General features: G+C 43.8%; 1 protein-coding gene across 1 annotated transcript; it reads right to left on the reverse strand.

Moving 5' to 3' along the window:
* Positions 1-2706: 2706 nt before the first annotated feature.
* On the reverse strand, positions 2707-16606 carry LOC149281198 (X-ray radiation resistance-associated protein 1-like). The gene is made up of 16 exons (XM_089499548.1): positions 16513-16606; positions 14999-15189; positions 14343-14414; positions 12271-12404; positions 11956-12060; positions 11383-11612; positions 10502-10548; positions 9423-9560; positions 8916-9009; positions 8310-8428; positions 7484-7759; positions 6250-6418; positions 4938-5074; positions 4483-4554; positions 3534-3639; positions 2707-2915 (listed from the first exon to the last, which is right to left on the reverse strand). The coding sequence occupies exons 1-16, from the start codon at positions 16604-16606 to the stop codon at positions 2707-2709; spliced, it is 2193 nt and encodes a 730-aa protein (XP_089355674.1).
* Positions 16607-17359: the final 753 nt, after the last annotated feature.

A 17359-nucleotide genomic window follows, 5' to 3' on the forward strand; every position in this document is an offset into this window, starting at 1 on the left:
CACTTAAAATACTTTTTCTACGTCAAAATGATGCACAGGAAGAGCTATTTTTTCCTTTTTAGAAACTGATGTTGACATCTAGTTCTAGCAGAAGCCGCAATAATTGCATGCGGGGCTCTTCTCGTATCGCAGCGCTCCTCGGCCTAAGCTGAATGTATCCGCCGCGGCGGTTTGTGGTCCGCGTATATCGCCCGTATAAAACCAAACCTCCTGGAGGCTTCCGTTGTTTCTTTGAGAGCGAAGGGCCATGTGTTGCTTGCTCTGATTAGTCCTCTGTTGCTTTTGATCTTTATTTTTCTGTAAATGAGTGGGTTTTTGGTTTTGTTTTTTTTGCAAGGGCTCTGTGTTTCTATGCATACCGCGGCAAAAGAAAATCCTCCAAATCGAGGTTTATTCAACGCTTTTTTTTCTGGACATGGAGGCGTTCAGTGTTGTAAAAATATATATATCTTTTGCACATCCCATCGTGTAATCGAGGAGTAAAGCCTGAGAGCTGGAGAGGGTCCATCCCTTGAACACAAAAGCTTCAGGGAATCCGGCACCAAACTTTGGCTGCGGAGAGTTGTAGCCCAATAACATGGGCTGCCATTGGCTGTCCCCTCCTGTTCTAAATAAATGGAAGCTGCTCCTTGTTGCGGTGGGTCCTTTAAATGAACAGTCCCTTTAACCCCTAGTATGTGTATAATATACACGTCATTAAGCTCAGCGTTCAGACTTAACCCCGTTGGTGTTTGAAGTATCGACGGCAAACGGGTTTTGCGTTAATCTACAGTTTGACAAGCAAGTCATGTGGAAAAATCTAATGTGATTATGAGAGTAAATTCCTCCAGTCTACAATTGGTATGAAAAGCTGTATTTGAGTCATTTTAAACCTTTTTTGTAAGTTTAAAAAAAAACTAGTGTCAAGTATTTGAAGAAACTCACTTATAGGCTACACCCCCAAAAACTACTTGGCAGCCTCTTTCTGTCCACAGGGGGGGCACTGCTAGATATAGCTTGTGGGTTTCTATCCGTTGGCGAAGGTGGAGGACTAACCCATTAAGGGCCACATGTCATTTTTATTAATGTTAATACTGTCGGGGGGGGGTATTCGCGGGTGCTGGCGGTGCCCAGCGACATTCTGCTGCCTTAAGATGTATAGAGGAGCTGGATGGATGTTTGGTAAATAATAACCCTTTTCAGTGCGAAGGTTGAGTGACGTTAGGATAAAGTGCAAATGCTACGCGATGAACGTGCATATAACACTAATCGTGAAATATATTTTCCCATGTGCTGGTGTAATATAAGCGTTTCACTGTCTGCCTATGTGAAATATGCTCAATAAAACATTGTGTACAGTTTTTAAAAGGGTTGTCGGTCGGCTGTCGTGGTAAATCACAAACAAGGAATTCCCCCCCCCCATAGAGCCATATGCCTTTATTAACCTTCCGATTAAGTTTCCTATCGATGATCGTCCTGTGTTTGCATTTCTTTGCTAGTGACAGCGTCGTGATTATCTCTCGACCCATCGGGAAGAAATCTGGGTTTGTACTTGATTCAGTAACTCTGTATGACTCTTTGCAGTGGATGCAACAGGGTAGATCAAAGAAGGTTAGCGTGTTACTGTAAGGGGTCAGTGTGCGTGAGCATAAGACGTTGGCGTGCCCCCCCCCCCCCCTTCTCAACAAACCTTGGCTGCCAGCTCCCGGTTGTGACTGAATCACTTTCTGGAAGCAGGGGAGCTGCCCCACTTCTTGGCTACAAAGGGTGCTGATGAGAGTGCTGGGAGTGAATACAGGCGCCCGTGTTATGTGACCTGGTGGCGGCAGCGGCAGGCAGTGCAGACAGGTCTCCACTAGGTAAGGGCGAGCAGTGGTCTGTCTGTCTGTCTGTCATATTTAAGCAAGAACATGGCTGCACTGATTATAAGAGTTTAACAAGCCCCCCGTAAATAATAATCACTAATATGAATATGGCTTAATAAGAAACCTTGAAATAATTTGGCAGTTACACTAAAAAAAAAAAAGAATTAACCATACAAGCTTGGGTGTTTATGGTGTAAAAAACGCCTTGTCTTGAAGGGGTTAACTGCAGTACGGTACAAAGTGGTGCAGCGCAGAACAAGTGTGTTTTATGTCGTATTCCCCCAATAAATGTCCTTAAACTGCAGACCGGGGGCAAAATACATGAAAAATAAAAACAGAATGTTTTTATACACCTGTGTACGTTTCAATACATCACATATTCCCTAAGGAACTGAAGAAAATAGGGGGATCGTTTCTTACAGGGTGGTAGATACGTAGAACGTCCTCCCTGCCGAAGTGGTAGAGGCTGATACAATAAAGGAACAGAATGGAATAGACATCAAGCTATTCTGAGACCAAGGGCTGATTAAGGTTTGAGTCTTTACGGCAGGCAAAACAGGAGAACGGGGCCGATCTGCAGGCAAATCCCAAAGCGTTGAGGATTTTTCTCCGTTGTGTTATTAAGCATGAGCTAAACGATGAAAACTAACTTTCAGAAAACCAAAAGGATCTGAGGATTACATCCAAGTGAACGGTCCGCAGAAAAGAACAAAAAAAAGCCAATCATGATTTTTACGTTTATTTGAATTTACCCCATTATGGAAATCCGCCGCACAAAATCTTCCTGACTGCTTTTTTTTTTTTTTTTTTTTTGCCAGGAATTAACCGGATTGCTGGAATTTGTGTGCCTGGCCGCCTGTGGTCACCTTTCCCCCGACTTCACCCCGTCCTCCATGGTTCCCAGCTGCTCTTCAGCCTCCCTGAGCCTCCGCGCGGTGTCTAGGAGGCTGCACTCCAGTTCGGCGGCTCGCTTTACCGTCTCCGCGTAGAACGTCCTGTACTTTTGCTGCAGTTCGTTCAGGAGCTGTTGGGCTTTTTTGCGATCTTTGCTGGAATTTTTCAGCATGCGCTCTGCGAATGACATAAAATAAGGGCGAAAATGCTACTTTTTGTTTGGTTAAAACCAAACCTGTGGCTAAAAAGAAAATGACGCGGTATATCAGAAGACATTTCAGGATGGGTTATTATATCGGGCAATATGTTTACAGAACTCAAAATAATTTTGTAAATGATCTTCAGTCGATCGTCTAAGCTTAGTCTTGGGTATAAATTGTAGAGACGGAATAGAAGGAAGTTTTACTTTACTGAGAGGGTGGAAGATAAGTGGAACAGCCTCCCAGCATAAGTGGTAGAGGTTAATACAGAATTTAAACACGCATGGGGTAGGGATATGGCTCCTAAATTTATGACAAGACCGACGACTGATTAAGGTCTTTGCAGCAGGAAAAACGGATAGACCGGACAGGCTCAACTGTTCTTATCTGACACCTAACTTCTATGTTCTGCGTTAAGAAAGGCTAACCCTATCGGGTCTTTCCGGGAAGAATGTCCTGTATAATGCATAGATTAATCATTGAAATTGATTTCTAGAAATCTCCCCACATTAAGTATACATTATACAGGGCCAGCACAGCCCTTCCTGCAGGTCCGTGCATAGTTTGTATGTTTGTAGTGAGTCAGGATACGCACCTAGCGGTTCCTGCGTTACTTGCGTTGTTTCTCTCATACTTGTTATCACTTCCGCCGCGACCTCCCGTTTGCTCTTCCGAGGCGAGGAACGCGTTTTTAGATCACTCTAAAAGGCGTCAAAGAAAATACAGATAATGTTTTTAATACGTTACTTAAAAGGGGCCTTTCTGGACGGGGTCCCTTGATACATTTTATAATCTGAGCTAGAGCCCTGTGCGGGACTGTTTTCTTAATCCTGCTCCCGCAACGTGTGTCCAATCCCGCCCGCTCCCGCAACATAAGTGTCCAATCCCGCCCGCTCCCGACAAGCATCATTCAGAAACATTAATTTACTCATTCATATACTCACTCATTCACAGATACTAATCATTCACTCCCTCAATCACGCATACTCGTTCATACAAACTCCCCCACCCCTTCGCGTTGCTCGCACACAGCGTCTCTCTTCGCTTGTCCCGCCAGAGCGGAGTCATGTGATGTAACGTAAATTCACGTGACTCCGCTGGGTTCCTGGGTGGAACAAGAGAAGCGACGATGTGTGGGAGCAACGCGAAGGCAGCCTTTGCGGGATTACTGGGACCCGCAGGTACATCGTCTGACCGCCCGCTCCCACCTGAAAAAACCGCCCGCACTCTCAAGTTTTTTGATGGGTCCCACAGGACCAGCCTTCGCACATAGAAAGGTGGGGGAAAAACCACAGCTGGCCAATCAGCCACCAAATTCTGTTCCCTGTGCTTCATGTGCTGCAGATGCGATCCCGCCACTCGGATTTGCTGGATACTTTTGTTTATTCGGGGGCAAAACACTCAACAAGTATGTATGAGAAGCACGACGTCGCATGGCGTGGTGGTTCACCCTCTCTTTACACAATTACTTTTTTGGCGTTTCAGAGGATACTGGCGCTATTACAATTTTTCGCCAGTTTTGCGCCTGGGTTTGATGCCCTTACCTTGTTGCTGGCTACGACAGCCATGTCCGTGGGTCTCGGTACGGGATCAGCCTTGTGTTTATTAGGCAGCGCCTGTAATACACAATCAAGAGTGTTACATCTCGAATCCTGAAGACACAGCTTTAAACAGCGGTCGTTAAGTCTGCTTTCATAATCAATACACGCGGCTGTGTTTTCGCTAATTAAAAATACAACCGGCGGATTGTATTGTGCACAGTGTCAGTAGGCTGCCTCCAAGCCTAGAGTGGGAAGGAGAGGAAGGGTTATGGCTGTACCCCGATGACAAGGTCATAAAAGCACCAAAAAATATATATATATTTAAAGGGACAAACGTAAGAATTTGGATTTACGGAGACAAAGGGTGACAGCAGCTCTGCCCAAAGATCTTACAATCTAGAAGAGGTCTGAAAGGTGTAAACATAAACCTTCTACCTTTTCTTAAATGCAAGTCTTACCTTAACTTCATTCAGCACAGATGTTTTCTGGATACGAGGCAGCCGTGGCTTAAAGTCCCTGCATAAAAGCAGGTGCTTCAGAGCATATTCCAGAGCCTTGACGTTGTTCTGGATCCCTGTAACACATGCACGGTAATCTTTGGGATATCGGTACGTGAGATACTGAGAGTTCTATACCCTGACGTTGTTCTGGATCCTTGAGTACAGTAGAAGGTGCTATTCTAGAAATGTGGCATTTGTTCTGGATCCCTATAACACAGACACAGTATAATTTGGGATTTCGGTACCCGAGATACTAAAGCACAATAGCTATTCTAGATCTTATTCCAAAACGTTAGCATCGTTCATGATATAATTTATATATATATATATATATATATATAATACAGACACGTGATGCTCTGTGAGTTGGGTATATCACAAACGACGAAACTGGTGATTCCAGAGCCCTGTCGCTGTTCTGGATCCCTGTAAGCGAGAGTGGTGACAGTACTATGGAATCTGATGGTGCTCTACAACTAACATTTCTCACTGAAAACAATGTTTTTATCTTCTGGATTAACCATAATGGCGGCTCTGATTTCCAGGGGAACTGTGAAGGAACCTGGTGCCTACAATCTCCTACTGAATTTATGCGAAGCCTAACGTTACCTTAAAGGAGGATCTCCCACTCATTTATTTAATTATTAGTATCCCATAAAAAATATGTTCTTAAAAAAATGTATTGGAGGAATGCTGGGACTAAACCCCAATAAATGTGCCTTAAAATAGTTTCATTTTCGACAGATTGACAGATAAATGAGCATTGAGATTTTTAATAAATAATAATTATTATTTTTATTCTATTCACATAATGTTCTTCTGTACATCTGAGTAGGAAAGACAAGTTGCTAAGACTTCCATTGAGTTGAGTTCCATAGAGAAACGTTGACTTAAATGAGAATTCCCACCATTTTTTTTCAAAAATATTGCTCTATTTTCTTTTTTGAGCCCGATCTACTAGACAAACACCCTGACTCCTTATCATACTGCCTGGGGAAACAATAGAATGGCTCAGTGTTAATCACCCAGCCAGACTCTCTGATTAATGAAAGTCTATGGAGAAACGGACTTCATTAGCATTGCCATAAAGCATCAGCTCAGTGTGGTGTTAGAGCAGGAAAAGTCACCCAAAATATCACATGACTGACAACAACGGCGTCTCCAGATCTGCGGATAAAGGGAGTTATTTGGGGCAAAATAAAATAAAAACAGGTCATTACACTGAACATCTTGGAGAGCTGATATTACTCAAAAGAGTAAATCATCTTACCTACGGGTTCTTTGAACGCCGGGTCCGTCTTCACATCAAATAACTCTTCATAGCCTTTAAACTTTTCTGGGATGTCTTTTTGCGCCACTACAACTTCTTCTTTCTCGACATCTAAATGACTTGCAGAAACTCGTCTGGGAATGCGCTGGGAATCTAGCACATTATCCACCTACAGAAAAGAAGAAAACGTGCTAAGAACTTCTGCTGAAAACTGTCAGAAAACACCAGGAAAGGGTTAATACAGACACAGCAGATTGTATATTATCCTAGGGGTAGTAGAAGTCTTATTAAACACTCATCTACAGACACCAGACAAGCCAGAAGGCTTTTTTTGCCCTCAGAAATGTCATGGTGCTGCCACAACCACAAGGGATTCTGGGTAGGCGCATGCAAATAAGGCCAACAATAATCACCTTTATATTATCCTAAAAACATACAATTTGATGACAGATATTTGTCCCGTCTAGTCTACATCTCCCCATATAAAGACTCAAACTTTAATCAGTCTTAGATTCAGGAGCCGTATGTCTATCCCATGCATGTTTAATCCCCTCACTGTATTACCCTCTACCACTTCTGCTGGGAGGCTGTTCCACTTAAAGTAACACTTGCTTACATTCCATCTAAGCCTCTGACTCTCTAGCTTTAAAATATAGCCTCTTGTTCTAACATTTCTCCTCCTTTGAAATGAACCTCCCCTCCTGGACTTTATGACTGATTGATAGACACCGTCATATTCCGAACCGATCTAAAAAAGCTTCTTGCCTGTCTAGTCTGCTATGAAGCAAAATCTTACGTAATCTCTGGCCTTGTCTCACGTTAGGGTGGGCTTAAGCCCACTTGTGTCATCTCAAGGAGCAGATCTGGCGCTTTTCCGAGATCCTACATTTTCCAAGCCGTTACCCTAAATAGCTTTGAGTGCTAAACTGACAGATCTGCCCCAGGGATGTTATATCTACCGGGTTGCTCACCTCTCAGGCAGGGGCGTAATTCAGAAAGCATGGGGCCCTGGTGCGAAAAATTGTCCCGTCCCCCCCCCAACTTCAACAGCTAGTCTGCGCCATCACTGCCCCCCCCACACAACTGGTCAGAAGTGCCCTTTCTAAACTATTTTGAACCGGTACGAGGAGAGGGGAAGAAGGGGTCGCGGGGGTATCAAGCGGATAATAAAATGGTTACGGAGATAGAAGCCAGAAGAAACTCAGAGGTTAGAGATGTGGAGGAACATTCAAACCTGGGTCATAAAGACAGACTCCACGGCAGGATCAGAGCCGGGGAGAATTTCTTCCTCCCCTGATGTTTCTGGAGAAACGCCATGACTCGTGTGTTGGGCTTCATCGTTCTCCGGCTGTGTGGATGTTCTGATAGGAGGAAGAGGACCGGGCGACCTCCGATATTGAGTTTCGCTGCTCGTCGGGCCACTGCGATCAAACAGGAATCCCAGAAAGGGGTACGATGGCGGCTCCAACATTAGAGGCTGTTTGGGGATCTTCGGGACGTGAGTTTTTACCTGTAAACACATTTAGAGTGTCTGTAAACAATGAAATTGTTCTGTATGGTTGGATCAATGCTTTAATGGGGAACTGTCCTTGTAGCCTTTACATTGAATACATCTGGAGGTATCAATGGGTGGCAGCCTGTGGCAGAGCCAGCATTACAAAATCAATTTCCTTTCTCTGAAGTTTTTCTTCCCTCTCCCACCTTTACAAAAACTGCCTGAATCCACAGCAATCGGCAGCTCAACCCTAGACGAGAGATAACTTAATAAGGGGGGAATAATCATACGGATCCGGAGAACAGGATGTTAAGGGTAAGATATAACGCCAGCAGACGCCGTAGCGCTGCACGTGTATGTGTATACACATAAGGTGGGTTTCTAATACTCTTCTCCTTTTCTACCGGTTTACTGTTGTGTGTGATTTTAATTTATTTTATTGACTCTGATTGTACTGCGCCACGGAATCTGCTGGCGCTATATAAATATGCGGGGTGTCCTCACACGCCGCCAACAAATGCGCTACTTGATTCCATACGTTGCAGAAAGTCCAGTTTCCTCCTACCTTCCTTGTTTCTTTCACCGGTATAAAAATGTGCGGTTTGGGAGTTCCAGCCGTTTTCATTCGGATAACGCTGATCCCCAAGCGTTCCTGGAGGAAACTCCGAAGCAAAGTGGAATCACCTGTCCGTTCAAATGATATACAGTCAGAGTTTCCAACAACTATGCGTGATCCACGTTACCGTAAACACTACTTTTGTATATTTATTGTGCTATATTTGCAGGTTCTGCTCCTTAGGGTTGAGCCGCTCCTCCTGCCACACAGGAAGCTCATCAATGGTGCCCGAAGAGGGCTTTAAATTGCTTGAGAGCCTCTTTTGGGTTAAAATGCAGTGCAGTCCCACTGATTCAGCTCATCGAAAAGACTCGTCACACTTGGGGTACTTTGACGCGGTGGCGGGGGAAGCGATATGTGGCGGAATCCCCAGTATTTATGCCGTAGATCTGTGTTGTTTAAATGGCATTTGCTGGGCATGCGCTGAATTCTTGCTTTGTTAAATGAATAATTATATTGTCGCTTTCTAAACGTTGTGATATTTTTTGTGTATTTTCACCCTTTCTCCTTTGTTTTGTGAGAATAGATTGTTAGATAAACAATTACCCCAATTACCTTTTCTGTGGGTGGTTAGGGGGTTCCTGTGAATTAGCAGCTCCTCCAAGGAGGGGAAAAGAGCCACCGCTAACAGGTCCTCTTCGTATGCAATCTGAGGAACATAGATTATAACATGTTCGATTAACACGAGACACGCTCCACACGCAGCGCTGCCTCTTTGAGACACGGGAGAGTACAGAGCGAAACGCGTTTACGAACTCTGCAGCTACGGACATAATCCCAAACTTTAGATGAGATCTTAAATGGTATTAAGTGTATGGTTGGACACACTTACATCATCGGGCTGCCACTGGCCTTAAGATGCCAGGGCTGCCCTTCATTGACCACTCCTGCCCTTGATTGGCCAGTCCTGACCTTGATTGGCCAGTCCTGCCCTTCATTGGCCAGTCCTGCCCAGGACACGTGATACTTTGTGGACCTGATAAAGGCTTTCAAAGGAGGGACCATGGAAGAGGTTTCGGCTCACATCAGTTCTAGATTTATCCAGAAATATGTAAAATATACCTTGTTATCCACCAGGCTCAGGTGTCTAAGATTTGGGAAGGGTGGGGAGAAGATCTGACTCGAACTGTCTGTTGAAGCCATGGCAGAAAGCGTACTGCTGGGCAGAAAGGAAGAATTTCTGGGCGTAACAGTGAATTTCTGGTAAAAAAAAAGAAGAAAAAAAAATAACAAGCGTATTAATCAAGTTTTAACACCCGAAACACAGATCCATAGGTAGACCCACTCTCCCCGTTAGAGGTGTATAGTTCTTCTCCGTAGTATTTGATCCGGAGCCGTGACTTTATTAATGTGACCGCAGAATTTGGTTGAGTTGAACGTTTCCCGTATCTGCAGATTGAGGTTTATTTCTATATATTAGCTGTGCAACCGACAAACACCAGACAAATCATTTAATACACGGCGGAAATCCCGGGTGATTTTCAGAAAGTTTACACCAAAGTTGACCTGGTTCCTTCCACGGACCAACGGCGGATGGGGGCACTAAAAGTTTTAAGGTTCAGCTTTAGGTGCAAAAACGTGATCTTATTACCAATACAAACAATGGTATGGTCCAATCGGCTATAAGCTTACTAGGAAAATTCACGAATACACCGTATGACCAGAAGTATGTGGATTCCCCTCTCCTTACTATTGAGTTTAGGAGTTTCAGCTGCACTCAGGTGCATAAAATCAAGGACATCAGCAGCTTTCTCCATAGACAAACATCGGCAGTAGATTGGGTCGTACTGAAGTGCTCATTGACCTTAAATGTGGTGTTCTCATGGGATCGCCACAAGTACCGTGTTAAAATCACCTGTCCTCTGTAACATCTCTCACTATAGAGATCCAAACTGTCTCAGGAAGCAACATCAGCGCAAGCTCTGTGTGTCGGAGGCTTCATGAAATCGGTTTCCATGGCCGAGCAGCTGGACAAAAAGCCGAAGATCATACAGTATATGTGCACAATGCCAAGAGTTGGCCGGAGTGGCATAAAGCACTCCGCCACAGAACACTCCGAGCAAGGCAGCTAAATACACCGTGACCATATCGTATCGCCGTTTAAAAATAAATAGTTAGAAGTACGAAAAATGGATATTTACCGGCAAATGCCTGTTGGGTGAGCTGTAAGTTGAGGAAAATATAACATCTGGAAATAAATAAAAAATAGAAGGAATGTTTATAATCTGATTTCCAGTTCCTTAACATTTGCCTAAACAAAATAACTTTAATTTATTCAATAATTCATCTCCTGCTTGTAAATACAATTATTTTCTGCACATGCGCTCCATAGCTGGTCGCTGTTGACGTATTCACTATAAAAAAAAAAAAATGTCCTCTCAACATCGCTGGTCAGCAACAAACCAGCCCTAAGGTTTAGCAATCAGAGAGGACTATGTACAGACAATGTGGCCTTTTGGCAGAGGGAGAAGGTATAAAGGGGTGAAATAAGGAACGTGCATGGAATATGTAGGACGAGGGGAGAGTATAGGAGTCACCACCAGGGCGGGATAAAAGAGAAACCAGTGGAAGTCCTGGGGACAAGGCAAGATTAAGGAGCTTGGGGCCCTGGAACACTTATACAAAAAGTTCCCCTCTAGGTCTACTCAACTACTACAAGATGGGGGCTCAGGGGTCCCTACCACTCTGTGTCCCAGGAGCAATTGCTCCATCTGCCCCTTGGCTTATCTAGCCCTGGGGAAAAGGGGAGTGGAAGATCAGGATGGGATTTGGGAAGAAGGAACCAGATTGATGACTGAGAACAGAAGTAGAGTGGAGGAAAGAGAATGGTAAGAGCGGGGGACTTGGCGGCGAAGGCTGAGATGTACAGTGCCAATGTATCCATATGGACACTGAGAAATACCCAACATGCTCTTCCGGTAACCGCTATGCCGATGATCGCAATACACATTTTACAACCATTTTTAAAAGTCATTCAAGGAAACCATAGCCCCCCACAAAGGATAAGGAGAAATCTGCATACGCGTTCTATCCGGATCGCTTGCATTCTGGAGCACAGTGTAGCTGATGTCCCCACCGTCATCTGACGTGGCTTCCGGCATGTTTTGTTGGCCACGTCTCTCGTACATGTCTGTGTCAGAGTCCTGTTTTATCTGTCCTCCAGACAGACTATCCGTGGAGGTCGCCAGGGCCGTTTCACGTAGGTATGGGACTTCTGCGATGCCATTTCTATCGAGGTTTAGCTGACGTAGGCTGTGAACAGAAGACCAGAAATCCCTAGAATATGTGCGTATAATTCATAATTTGGTTAAAGGTCGAACAGCACCTTTAAATGTGTTTTAGAGTGTTGGAGGCTGTCAAGGTGAACCCATTACTAGGTAAATGTTAACAAGGATGAGGTTTTATTAACTATTTTTGACTCAAAACACAGGATTCAAAGATACCAAACCTTGAGCACTGGTACTGTATCACACGTGTGTCTGACCTGACATCTCCTTCAGTCACCAGAGTCGGTCATCATCTATACAGTAAGGGCCCTATAGAACGTAGACGTTGTCCCTGCGTGGGCTCCTACGAGGATCATATAGCGTCCTACCTCTTTAGGTTGGCCAGGCTCGCAAACACGGCAGGATCAGACAATTTATTGTCCTCAAGCATCAGAATCTCCAGCGATGGAAAGCCAACAAAATCTGGATCTTTGCTGTTTTAAAAAAGAATATAAGTTGGTGAACACAGCATTTTCTACAAACCGGAATAAATTCTCCCACCTCTTAGTAGTTTTTTGCCTACGCCTTACGTTCTTCTAACTCAACCCTTAAGGTTTTCCCAGTGAGGCTCCAGTCTACTACATAGGCTGCTGGCACAATACATGGTGGTGAAAAATCTGGATGCAGAAGAGGACTCTACTTACTCGTGAGGAACACTCATGTCCGCCGGGAGATGAGTGAGCCTGTTCCCAGTCAGATGCAGAACTCGGAGCCGAGGCAGGAAACTAAGCCGAGAGATGGCCTTTGGTGTCAGATTATTGTATGAAACGTCCAACACCTAGAATAAAAGAAAGAAGAACGTGGCTGTGAAGCGACGTCACTCAAAAGCAGGGTGACTTGTTGAGACTAGCCTAAAAAAGGAGGTGGACCTATTCCTGGTGCTCATTCTTGCGCTTTTCTGCTTTCTCCATGCCAAGTATGGGAGGCAGTTCCTCTCCCCCCCAAGGGGTCCGTTTCAAAATGGGTTTTATCATTGGGAACTGGTGGTGTTTTTGAAGGGTGTCCCTGGGAGGTGGTGGGGTGGGTCGGAGATGGTATGTGTGTTTTTGGTGATGCTATATTTTTTTTACAGACTAGTCTCCACCTAACTCATCATGTAAGATACCGCCTTGCTCTGTCACAAAGAAAACATCCGTTAATAATGAATTACAAAAAAAAGGGAAAGAAAGGAGGTGGAGACGCCCAAGAATGCCCCAGTTCAATTCGTCGACTCAGAGATGGGGGGGGGGGGGGGGGCAATAGCCGTCCATGACTAAAGCTGAGTGGTCATTGTCACAGCTTTTACAATGTATCTAAAATAGGGTTTGAGTATATAACAGTACCAGGAATCCAGGAATCCCGATTAAACAAGGAAACATAGAGTTTAACAGCAGATCGGCCCCGTCCGGCCCCCATCTAATCTGCCCGTTTTCTCCTGCTGTAAAGACTCAAACCTTAATCAGTCGTCGGTCTCGTCTTCAGGAGCCGTATGTCTATCCCACGCATGTTTAAATCCCCTCACTGTGTAATGCACATACAATATAAGGAAGGATCTTGTATATAACAGCGCTGTCAGTCCGAGGTTAAGGACATTTGATGGAAGTTCCCCGATGCATTAAATGACGTACGTTTGCAGAAAGAGACGTGACTCACTTCAAGGTGGGGGAAGTCTCCGTGTTTTATGCGGATCTCGGTCAAAGCGTTCATCGACAAATCCAGTTCTCGAATTGCCGGAAAAGTGAGAAAATCCTCTGACAATAAAACAATAATAGCGCAGAGATCGTTTTGCCATCATGAATGATTATTGAATACAAATGAAATCTGGTTTGGCTGTCCCTAAATGTAAAGTTAATTGAGCTTACAAAGCAATCTAATTATTGGCTTACCTAAAGTCAGCATGTTCTCGGCTGCGTTTATATATGCCACGGAATTAAACTGTACAAAGTCGTCCCTTTTAGCCTTAAAACGAAGGAAGAAATATATAGAATAAAGTATTAGATTAGTGAAAAAAAATATGAGCATTTATGGACGCGAGTTACATGATAACAGAGTTAAAGTTGGGCTAAAAGTGAAGACCTTCAGATTTCTTCCCTCTGCCCCTCAAGACGCCATTAAAATCGGGCTGAGTCTACAGCTTCAACCCATCGATGTCACGCCGTGAGAAGTACGTTGTGACATCATGAGCAGTGGCATGATGTAGAGTGAAAACACGAGTGACACAACAGGACAGGGAAGCACGGCCATGGATTCCTAGCACTGGGGTCTCCACAGGGCAGAAAGTGTTAATTTGCCCCATTTTCCTTTTTCAGCTCTTGTGATATCGTTTAACTTTTTATAAAAGATAACTGGTAATTCTAATCTGAAAATATACGGCAGCAGGTACTGCGGGATATACCAACGATCAAGTACGGGAAACCTGATCATTAAAGCAGGCTATACAGGATTACACAAATAAAATGTAATTAGCGAGAAGAGGCCCCGACCAACCTGCGGCCCTCCAGCTGCTGCAGGACTACATCTCCCATACTCTTCAGCCAGCCCCTTAGCTGAAAGAGCATTATGGGAGATGTAGTCCTCCAGCAGCTGGAGGGGCCGCAGGTCAGACACCCCTGTGTTCTAAGGCAAATTAATTCAGCGTTCGTGTGTCAAAGTATCAAAACAGTTATTTAATATAAAAAGGGATGGATGGGTACATGATCCGGGTTATAGGCCTTGCCCGCGGAGCTTGCACACTTACGGAAGTCAGGTTCCTGTCGCTCGCATCCACAGAGCACAGATCTGTCGGCCTCGCCACAAAGTGCGTTTTCATCTGAAGGAAAGAAGGGCGACTTGCTGAGCTTTACTCTCTTTATACATCTTTGGCCTGTTTTACACGACTGAATTTTATTTGGTTTCACCCAGGTTTTTACCCTCCAACTGACACAGAAAATGTGCTGCATTGTACATTATACTTATCGATACCTCTAACTCCCTCTAGATTGTAAGCTCTTTGAGCCGGGCCCTCCTCACCAATTTGTTATGTTACATACTACTTGTTATGTCCTGTCCACCCATTGTACAGCGCTACGGAATTTGATGGCGCTATATAAAACGATAAATAATAATATAATAATAAAAATAATAAGAAGAATTTTTTATATCTCTTGGATGAAAGCTTAGCATTGAAGAAATAACTGTGACTTTTTATTTATTTATTTATTGTCACTTTAAAGACCTTTAAAGGATTTCTAGACTCCCTTGCTGTAAAAATTATCTGTCCAAGTAAGGTAAATATTTCCTGGGTTTCATCTTCCTGTCCAGTCTGTTTCTTCTTGGTCTTTATGGCTCACAGACCTCTCGTATCTCATAATCATTGAACTTTCTGCTGAGACCTGACGAATTTTATTCACTCACCAGAAACGAGCCATCCAGGACACGTTCTAGGTTCTCCGAAGTTCCGTGTAAGGAGCTCCTGGTTTGCCGGTGAATGACCGATGTCTTCTCGGGGTCGGAGCGGCTGGTTTGGTTGGATGATGCTGAGCCGACTACAGCCCTGAACCTCCTTTCTGGGGCAGCTTTGTGGACCATCTGCCAATGACCAGCTCCTGTAAAAAGTGGAATATACCGTGTTAGAGACGTATGATCGCAGTCAAGGAACACAAAACGTTATTACCAAGTGGCACGATGGAAAACATTATATAGAGCGGGCCTGAAGATTCCGTCGCGATATAACAATGGGGTATAATAAAAAATAACAATAATTAACCTTAATAAATTAACAATAACATGGAGACACTTAGGACATACTAGTAATGAAGGAGAAGAGGGTCCTGCTCTTGGGAGCTGACAATCTATTAGGTGGTTGAGGAGGAATAAGTGTGCAACGGGTATACATTGTGTAGCGCTCTTTTACTCTTTAAATTAGTGTTTACCTTTAAAGGGGGAATTGTCGAGGTTTCTATGGATGCTAAGACCTGTGTTGTTGATATGCAGGGCTAGTAATATCTAATCAAATATTCAACCGTAATCTATCATTTCACTTGTTGCTTTGCTTAATAAAATGCCTCCAAGAAAATATTCAAAAAATGACTTGTGTACAAGTTGGAAAGCTTTTAACCTATACTTTGTGTTTAGTAAATGGCTAGGAAATGTACAGATCAAAAAGGATATTTACAGAAAAACATACGTTGGGGGTCACTTAGAAATGTCCTTGTTTTTGAAAGAAAAGCAGATTTGACTATTGTAGCTGGAAACGGCTGATTTTTAATTGAATCGCTTCATAAGCGTACAGAGGCCCTTTATCACTCCCATCACTCCTGTTTTCTAATGGCCCTTTATCACTCCCATCACTCCTGCGTTCCAATGGCCCTTTATCACTCCCATCACTCCTGTATTCCAATGGCCCTTTATCACTCCCATCACTCCTGTGTTCTGATGGCCCTTTATCACTCCCATCACTCCTGTGTTCTAATGGCCCTTTATCACTCCCATCACTCCTGTGTTCCAATGGCCCTTTATCACTCCCATCACTCCTGTGTTCCAATGGCCCTTTATCACTCCCATCACTCCTGTGTTCTAATGGCCCTTTATCACTCCCATCACTCCTGTGTTCCAATGGCCCTTTATCACTCCCATCACTCCTGTGTTCCAATGGCCCTTTATCACTCCCATCACTCCTGTGTTCCAATGGCCCTTTATCACTCCCATCACTCCTGTGTTCCAATGGCACGTTGTGTTCGCTGATCCAAGTTTAAGTGTAAAAGGCTAACTGATGGTTAGAGACCCTTTTGTAAATTATGTTACAGATAGAAATGGTTTCTGCTGAATGAGAAGACGTACACATTGAACTGTACTATAGCTAGGGGTTAAACTTAGTGTTCTGATGATGATCTTGTACCATAATAAACAATCTATGAAAATAAACGCACCTCTATTAGTCAATCGAAAAAGGCTTCTAGCTGGGAAGCAATTGGATACAAATATTCCTCCGTTGTCCATCCTGTAGGGTCCGTCAGACGCCATATCTGTTGGGATATAAACGTTTTTGTCTGTTTTTACTATGAACCATCAGTTATTCCAATACGGATCGACGTGTCGGGAACCTGCTCGGTCAGACACAAATGGCGTGGTCTCTCTGTCCATGTTTTGGTGTTCGCTCAATACTCCTGTAGATTGTAAGCTCTTTCAGCAGGGCTCTCCTCACCTGTAAGTCAGTTTGTTATGTTACATACTACTTGTTATGTCCGGTCTACCCATTGTACAGCGCTACGGAATATGATGGCGGTATATAAAAAAATTATAATAAAATAATAATATTAATAAATAAATAAAAAATATTATTATTATTATTTATTGTTATAAATGGATTATATCAAATCCATCAAATTCCGTAGCGCTGTACAATGGGTAGACCGGACGTAACAAGTAGTATGTAACATAACAAACTGACTAACAGAAATACCAGGTGAGGAGAGCCCGGCTTAAAGAGCTTACAGTCTAAATAACAATAAACTTCTATTTTTTGGATGAATATACTTTTTTAGCAGCGGAGTGCTTTGTTTTTGTGCTTTTTTCTGGTGAATATTGTCAGCACGTTTGATTCCATTCATGATAATCGTTCTATAAACGTAGCCGCCTTGCTGGAATGATCTCCATTCAGTAGACGCGGTCAGTAGACATGGCCGTCTCGCTGGAATGATCTTGATCTCCATTCAGTAGACACGGCCGTCTCGCTGGAATGACGACTACTCAGACGTGGCCGTCTCGCTGGAATGA

The sequence above is a fragment of the Sceloporus occidentalis genome, unplaced genomic scaffold, assembly GCF_023333645.1.
Source record: "Sceloporus occidentalis isolate IW3139 unplaced genomic scaffold, rSceOcc1.0.p SCAF_137, whole genome shotgun sequence".
NCBI lineage: Eukaryota > Metazoa > Chordata > Lepidosauria > Squamata > Phrynosomatidae > Sceloporus > Sceloporus occidentalis.